At 40.8% G+C, this 9,281-nt stretch overlaps 1 protein-coding gene across 2 annotated transcripts in view; it reads right to left on the minus strand.

Annotated features, from left to right (window-relative positions):
* The window catches only part of pde4d (phosphodiesterase 4D, cAMP-specific), a 1,194,146-nt gene extending 1,188,405 nt beyond the window's left edge, over positions 1 to 5,741 (minus strand). For both annotated transcript variants that reach the window (XM_043689211.1, XM_043689292.1), the window contains exon 1: positions 5,685 to 5,741. In XM_043689211.1, coding sequence (XP_043545146.1) covers positions 5,685 to 5,726 — 42 coding nt within the window. In that variant the 5' untranslated portion in view covers positions 5,727 to 5,741. The remainder of the gene's footprint in view (positions 1 to 5,684) is intronic.
* Positions 5,742 to 9,281: the final 3,540 nt, after the last annotated feature.

Consider the following 9,281-nt stretch of genomic DNA (forward strand, 5'->3'; position numbering starts at 1 on the left):
AGTTCATCCACTTTACCAACACCTTCCACCCTGACCTCAAATTCACCTGGACCGTCTCAGACTCCTCCCTCCCCTTCCTAGACCCCTCCATTTCTATCTCAGGCGACCGAATCATCACGGACATTTACTATAAACCGACCGACTCCCACAGCTACCTAGATACACCTCCTTCCACCCTGCCCCCTGTAAAAACGCCATCCCATATTCCCAATTCCTTCGTCTCCGCCGCATCTGCTCCCAGGAGGACCAGTTCCAAAAACGTACAGTCCAGATGGCCTCCTTCTTCAAGAACCGCAATTTCCCCCCAGACGTGGTCGACGGTGCCCTCCACCGCATGTCTTCCACTTCCCGCTCCTCTGCCCTTGAGCCCCGCCCCTCCAACCACCACAGGACAGAACCCCACTGGTCCTCACCTACCACCCCACCAACCTCCATGTACAGTGTATTATCCGTTGTCATATCCGCCACCTCCAAACAGACCCCACCACCAGGGATATATTTCCCTCCCCTTCCATATCAGTCCCCTTTGGATGTAACGGCCCTATTCATATCAATAAACATCACTCTGGCCAAAGACACACCGGCTGTACCACGAGATGAACCAAGGACACAAATACTAGACAGCACCAACTCCATCAGCAAGGACAGCATCCTCAAGTGAGTAGACCTATTCCTCACAACTCACTTCACCTCAATGACAAGACCTACAAACAAATCAACGGGAAACCCATGAGACCAATATCAGGATTCTTAGCCAAAGCAGTGATGTAGAGACTAAAAAGAACAGCCCTCCCAATCCAAGTTTTGGGTCCGCTATGTGGATGACACCTTTGTTATCACTAAACAGAACAAATTAGAGGAAAAGAACAACAACAGATTTCTCCTCCTAGATGTCGCAGTGAAACAAACAGTCAATGGAGAACTACAAGAAAGTAACGCAGAGCGACCAGATATTCAACTACAGGAGCAATCACCCCAACACCCACAAATGGACTTGCATCAGGACATTATTTAAATAGGCTCCAACACGTTGCAGCATCCAGGAACTACGAACAGCAGAAAAAAAACCCGATGCAGCATATTAAAGCACAAGGGGTACCTGATAAACACGGTCTGCCGATTCTTAACCAGCAAATCCAAACAAGACACAACAAACCCAGAGACTCTCGCCACACTACCATACATCATCGACATCTCAGAGATGACTGCCAGATTACTCCGACTCCTTGGCATCATGATAGCCCACAAACCTACCAACACACTAAAACAGCTACTGATGAACCTAAAGGACCCTATACCACCAACCAGCAAAACAAATGTAATTTACAAAATACCCTGCAAGAACTACAACAACACTACATCAGACAGGCAAGCAGGAAACTAGCCATCAAAAGACATGACCAGCTATCACTAGAACTCTTACATACAGACAAAGAAGGACACCACTTTGACTGGGACAACACATCCATCCTGGGACAGGCTAAACACAGACGTACACAGGAATTCCTAGAGGCCTGGCATTCAGACCAGAACTCCATCAATACACACACTGATTCAGACCCCATTTACCAACTTCTGAGAAAAAGAACCGGTACAGACCCAGACACATAAATAGAAAGTGGGACAGAACACCAGTGTTTCACTGGAGGCTCACTGATGATGTTATCTAACATGGTGATGAAACATCGGAGAACAAATGTACCAGCTCAGTGGGCAAACTTACAACCTGAACTTTTCCTAATTTTTACTTAATATCACAGAAACCCCATCGTGTGGAAGCAGGTCATTTGACCCATCAAGTCCACACTAACCCACTGAAGAGCATCCCAACCAGACCCATCCCATACCCTATCCCTGTAATCCTACATTTCCATTGGTTAATCCACCTAGCCTGCCCATTCCCAGACACTGTGGGCAATTTAGCATGGCCAGTCTACCTAATCTGCACAACTTTGTACGGTGGAAAGAAACCGGAGCACCCAGAAGAAACCCACACAGACATGGGGAGAATGTGCAAACTCCACCAGTCCGCCGAGGGTAGAGCCGAACCCAGGTCCCTGGCACTGTGAGGCAGCAGTGCTAGCCACTGAACCATCGTGCTACCTTATCTAAAAAAAAAAATTCTTGCCATATATAATACAGAGTCATTGTTTTCAATGCCAACTGATGTTTTTCTTATACTCAGGGCAAGTTTCTTTCGATAATAAAACCATTTAAATTCTGTCATTTTTCTTCAAGAGGATAAATGTTTTACTGATGTCAGATTGTTTGGTCACCTTATTCTGAGTAGACTGAACTGCTTTTAAGTTTGGCACATAGTCTTCACAAAAGGTACACATTGGTCCTCTGCATGCAAAGTCCCCTTCCTGAAGCAAGTCTACTATTCCATCAATCACCTCACCATGTTCAAACTTTCGGTCTCATTCTGACAACACTTCTCAAGCACATCTAAAGAAGTTCTCATAACATTGTTTCTCCTAAAATTTGGCAATTTTGTTCAGGTTTTAGTCAGCTTTCCAATTCTTATATCAAATGTGACCATGTTACAATCACTAACATATAAAGCTTCACACACAAAAGAGTTCCATGTATAGTTTCCTGCACTCAACTTATCAGATTATTTGGACAATGGCTTCTCTCCATCGTAAGGTTACAAGTAGAGATATTTGCCAATAATTGCTAAAATGTTCAGCAGCATTCACAACTCCCCAGATATTGAAGCCATTCTTATCCAAATGCAGCAAGACCTAGACAATAGTCATTCTTGGGTTAAATAAGTGAAAGTAAAATTTGTGCCACACAAGTACTAAGCAATGGCTATCCCCAACAAAAAAAAGAGAGAATCTAACATCAGCCCTTGATGTTCAATGGCATTACCATCACTGTCACTTCTCTTGTTGACATCTTGGTGTTATCGTGGACCATAACATGAACTGGAGCAGCCAGAGAGCAGGTCAGATGCTTAGCATTCTCTGATGAGTAATTAACCTCCAGACTCTCTGAAACCTGTCCACCATCTATAAGGCACAAGTGTTGGAATACTCCCACTTTTCTGAATAAGTGCAGCTCTAAGAACATTCAAGAAGCTGACACCATTCAAGACAAAACACGTTGGTATCACATCTGCAAACATTCACTTCCTCCACCATTGACACTTAGGAGCAGTGATATGTACCAGCTACAAGATGCACTGCAGAGATTTGCCAAGATTTCTTAGACAGCAGTTTTCAAATCCATGGTCACTACCATTTGGAAGTAGGAGGACTGCAGATACATGGGAACACATGACATGCTACTCACCATCCTGACTTCAAAATATCTCTCTGTTCCTTGAGTGTCACTGGATAAAATTATGGAATTCTCTCCCTAACCGTGTTGTGGGTCAATTTGCAGCATTTGGACTGCAGCAGTTCAAGAAGGCAGCTCACCATCATCTTCTCAATGGCAACTAAGAACAGACGATAAATGTTGGTCCAGCCAGCAATGCTCATATCCCATGAATTTATTCCTTAAAATTTAAAACATCTTTTTTTCTTTATTCATTCACAGGATGATGGCCTCACTGGCCAGGCAGTGTTCAATGCCCATCCCTAATCATTCAGAGGGCAGTTAAGATAAACCACATTGCTGTAGAATTGGAGTAACATGTAGGCCAGACCAGGTTAGGGCAGCAGTTTCCCTACCTAAAAGGACATTTGTGAACCAGATGGGATTTTCCTGACAATCGACAATAGATTCATAGACATCATTCAACTCTTAATTCCAGATATTTATTGAATTCCACTATCTGCCATGGCAGTATTTAAACTCAGATGCCCAGAACATTCTGGGTCTCTGGGTTGACAATCCAGCGATAATACTACTAGGCCATTGCCTCCCCCCCAAGGATATTGTCTCCATTTTGTGGCTGTTTTACAAAATTACTAATTAATTGATTTTCAAATCCATGGTCACTACCATTCGGAAGTAGGAGGACTGCAGATACATGGAAACACATGACATGCTAGTTGTTCTCCAAGCAACTCACCATCCTGACTTCAAAATACCTCTCTGTTCCTTGAGTGTCACTGGATAAAATCGTGGAATTCTCTCCCTAACCGTGTTGTGGGTCAATTTGCAGCATTTGGACTGCAGCAGTTCAAGAAGTCAACAAGAGAAGAGACAGTGATGGTAATGCCATTGAATATCAAGGGCTGATGTTAGATTCTCTCTTTTTTTTTGTTGGGGATAGCCATTGCTTAGTACTTGTGTGGCACAAATTTTACTTTCACTTATTTAACCCAAGAATGACTATTGTCTAGGTCTTGCTGCATTTGGATAAGAATGGCTTCAATATCTGGGGAGTTGTGAATGCTGCTGAACACTTTAGCAATTATTGGCAAATATCTCTACTTTTAACCTTACGATGGAGGGAAGGCCATTGTCCAAAAAAGCTGATAATAAGTTGAGTGCAGGAATCCTTCCCAGTCTTATCAGTAGAGGTATTACTGTAACAGTCAAATTGAATTGGAATCTTCATCTAACAGTTGTCTTTATTAATTGTCAGCTGTGACTCACTTTAAGTGCCAGAGGAACCTTGTCAATCTTAATTCCCCAATAATAGTATATGTTACCATCTAACTCAGTACTAAAGTTTATATAGATATTTTTAATCAACCAATTCAGATGTGTTGTGACACACGTCCAGAGCAGCTAAGACTTGAATCCAGATCTTCAGGCTCAGAGGTAAGGACACCATCACTGCAGCACAAGACTTTGAAATTTATATATATATTGCTCCGGCACCTCCTCTTCTCGTAATATGCATATACTTAGCATCACAGAGTCATAGAGATGTACAGCATGGAGACAGACTCTTCGGCCCAACCCATCCATGCTGACCAGATATCCCAACCCAATCTAATCCCACCTGCCAGTACCTGGCCCGCTTATGCACATATAACTCATTGACTTAGATCTGTCTACATTGACACCACCTTCTTAGCAATGTTCAATCATTTAATGATAGCAGGATAATCAAGATCACATTGTATTTGTCAGACTTGTTGCATGAAAGCAAGTAGAACTTTGATGCTTTTTATTTTTCCTCATTGACTTTAATAGGCACAATTTGGACATGCGCAGTGCTAGATTATGTAGAACAAGGTGCAGCCATAATGTTTAACAAAGTTGGTAAATATCAAAGAAAATAAACCTCAAAATGCAGAATAGTTGAGTTCTTACATACCCATGTTCACCTAATCCAAGATAAAAATGGACTAAAATTGCGGCTGAACGAAATCAAGCACACAAAGCAAACAAAACAGAGGTGTTAGTTATGAATTTACGATTACAGTCTTGTAAAAATACTGAACAAACATATTCCAAAACACTGGATGAGAATTAGTACAGTTAAATAATACAGTTACCCAACTCAAATGAAAGTCAATGTAGAAGAAAGTATATGAGTACCCCATCTGAAAAACAGTTTGTGGGTTATATTTTTCAAATATGCAGTTGTTGTTCCCTACTTCTATCTTATGGAATTCAGAGTTTTTTGGCATTCTTTGGTCCCCAGTGCAAACTGTTGAGATGTATTGATATTTTTTTGAGAATTTATTAAGTTATTTTGCATTATTTTAAATTTTCAATTAGACAAAAGGCTTAGAATGAACAGAACTGGAAAATGTTTGTGTTGCACTTACGTTCTCACTGTTGGCAGCTACAGTGCTGTTAAATTTTTTCATGGTGAAATCTCAGTTACTCAGGAGGTGCTTTTCAGACTTCTGCTAATTTCCAAGGTTTGAGAAGGAAAATTTAAAATCCACTAAGATCTTTCCCTGAAAATAAAATTATTATAAAGTAACTTTACTCAGCAGAAAAGACACAAAGTGAATGAACAAAATTATTAAAATTAAATTCTTAGGCAGAATATTAAATCATGATATCAAGCAAAAAATTTCCTTCAGATGATATTCTGATCTATACTCTGAAATAAAACAGTTTCTATCAAAGATTAGATAACTTGTAAAACAAATGCTCCTCATCATTCATGACAGGAAAATCACAAACATTTCAGGAGTTATTCCTTGGGGATCAGCAAACAAATGGTAGTTTGTAGATTCTCCAGAGCAGCATGTATAATAGTTTCTTTCTTTTTTAAAATACATGTTTCAATGCAAATTACTTACATCCCTTGACTCAAAAGAAATGGGAATCACGATTAAAACATGCGTGCAAGAATGTCACATTTTTAATGATACACTATGTGTGACATATAGTTTAACCTTCCTGATGTTTTGAAACCCCAAACTTAATACAACCAGAAAAATGAGAAAAATGCTTGGGAGATGTCTTTGTCCTGACAAATGCTGACTACCTACTTTATAGGTTAAAGACTTTTCTCATTTGTTATTTCATGGCATGTGCATTTGAGTTTCTGTTTTTATCGCTAATGTGGAATAGTAATTACTTTCCAATTAGCCAATGATTTATGATCAATATTTTCTTCCAATTAAGGAATAAAGGTCTTTTAGCATGGCTCAAAACCATGATAGAAAGGGTAAGAGAGGAAACATCATGAACAGAATGTTAAGCGATCTTCTGTGATGAGTTTGGTGGCTGCAGTAACACTGACCTAGCATGGTGCTGTATAGAGACATAGCCAACACCTTAACAGTACTGTCAGTTCAGTACTGCCCACCATGACAAATTGCCTGTCTCCTCCTCTGCACTTAACTGCATTACATACTGGCAACCTCCAAATGAAGCAAAAAGGTGAGTGAGCACAAAGAAATGAAGCGAAGAACCATAAAATGGATCTGATGTATATAGGAGAAATGAAATACATGGGTGTCCCCGTACACAGAGCAACCTGGTAAAAGTATGCAAATGTCAAGTGTACCCGAGGTGTAAAGTAAAGCCTGGAGGGGCGTAAGTGGTGAAAGAACTGGATCGAGATCAGGTGCAATGATATGGTGAGGCTGAAGCTTGGACGAAGGGTGAGGAAAGATATTGTCCATGGAGGAATGTTGTGAAGACAGAGTAAGATGAATGTCCAGACATGGAAGTCATTATTTAAACTTTAAAAGGAAAAATTGAGATTTTTTTTCCCCAATGCCATGATTCTGATTGTTTTGATTGCTGCTGTACTTTTCCAAATTTCTCACCATTACAGATTCAGTACAAGAGAGCAGAAAGTTCTGACTGTTGTATTTTTTTTCCAGTGAAATCAATTTTGCTGAAAACAAATAGTCTTCCGCTAAAATCAGATCCCACAAAATGTTGTTGGTGTCATAAAGGAAAAGTTAGAAAAATCCTTTTGATGCGCATTAAATGATTTCCTGAGGAGTGGAACTGCAGAATTTGAGAAATGTGTTATTAGTCAAATTAGAGTGTACTATAAAGGCTCACAATTCAATAACACTCTGTACTTTCCTACAGGATAGTAAACCATCTCATTTCACTGCACTGCAAATTCCAAGAAATTATTGACGGCATCCATTTAACTATATGGATTTGTGAACATAATGCTATTACCTAATGAAAGGCCTTTCCCTCACTCAGTGCATTAAATATTTGGTTTCCAGGCAACTATAGGAATGTTTTTATTCTTCAACAACCATATCTGCTTTCTGAATTTGTGGGTAATGATGTCTCCTCAGAAAGCAAGGCTACTTACACTCATTAGATATGACACCTCTGGGTCATTCACTGACAGAAATAGATAGAACAAGTTCAGTTTGTAATAAATGCATTATTATGGGGTATGGTATTTATATCTTGAAACTGTGTTTCAAACACCTTGACCTGTTCTTTATATTTTATAACACATAGTCACTGTTGACAAGATCATCAGCAAGCAAAGTCTGCTGCATAATGTGGGCACACCTTTCACCTCCCTGGGGTTACAGAGCAAGGGAAATGATTGGGACAGATACTCATTGAGACCCTGGACAGATACTCATCCCCTTCTCATGGCCTCACCAATCAAGTTCAAGGCCAGAAGATCCCTGGTGACCTTCTCAATCTGTAAATGGCCCTTAAATGGTCATTTAATAATTCCCTAATCACCATGTTTCCCACTGGGTGACCAGCTGACTGGTTAAGGAGGGGCCTCTGATCAGGGGCCATTGGAAACATGGAGGAAGAGTAAGGGATGACATTGAAAGCCAGACCTCTGCCCTGCCTCTGACAAGATGTTCTCAGGTAATGGGATGGCTGGAAAATGGGAAGCCTTCAGAAATGAGACAACAAGAATCCAGAGAAAGTATATTCCTGTCAGGGTGAAAGGGAAGGCTGGTAGGTATAGGGAATGCTGGATGACTAAAGAAATTGAGGGTTTGGTTAAGAAAAAGAAGGAAGCATATGTCAGGTATAGACAGGATAGATCGAGAGAATTCTTAGAAGAGTATAAAGAAAGTCAGAGTATACTTAAGAGGGTAATCAGGAGGGCAAAAAGGGGACATGAGATAGCTTTGGCAAATAGAATTCAGAAGAATCCAAAGGGTTTTTACAAATATATTAAGGACAAAAGGGTAAATAGGGAGAGAACAGGGCCCCTCAAAGATCAGCAAGGCGGCCTTTGTGTGGAGCCACAGAAAATGGGGGAGATACTAAATGAATATTTTGCATCAGTATTTACTGTGGAAAAGGATATGGAAGATATAGACTGCAGGGAAATAGATGGTGACATCTTGCAAAATGTCCAGATTACAGAGGAGGAAGTGCTGGGTGTCTTGAAATGGTTAAAGGTAGATAGAGAAGTGATTGCTGGGCCTCTTGCTGAGATATTTGAATCATCGACAATCACAGGTGAGGTGCCAGAAGACTGGAGGTTGGCAAACGTGGTGCCACTGTTTAAAAAGGGCGGTAAAGACAAGCCAGGGAACTATAGACCAGTGAGGCTGACTTCAGTGGTGGGCAAATTGTTGGAGGGAATCCTGAGGGACAGGATGTACATGTATTTGGAAAGGCATGGACTGATTAGGGATAATCAACATGGCTTTGTGCATGGAAAATCATGTGTCACAAACTTGACTGAGTTTTTTGAAGAAGTAACAAAGAAGATTGATGAGGGCAGAGCAATAGATGTGATCTATATGGACTTCAGTAAGGTGTTCGACAAGGTTCCCCATGGGAGACTGATTAGCAAGGTTAGATCTCATGGAATACAGGGAGAACTAGCCATTTGGATACAGAACTGGCTCAAAGGTAGAAGACAGAGGGTGGTGGTGGAGGGTTGCTTTTCAGACTGGAGGCCTGTGACCAGTGGAGTGCCACAAGGAATGGTGCTGGGTCCT

This window comes from Chiloscyllium plagiosum, chromosome 1 (genome assembly GCF_004010195.1).
Source record: "Chiloscyllium plagiosum isolate BGI_BamShark_2017 chromosome 1, ASM401019v2, whole genome shotgun sequence".
NCBI lineage: Eukaryota > Metazoa > Chordata > Chondrichthyes > Orectolobiformes > Hemiscylliidae > Chiloscyllium > Chiloscyllium plagiosum.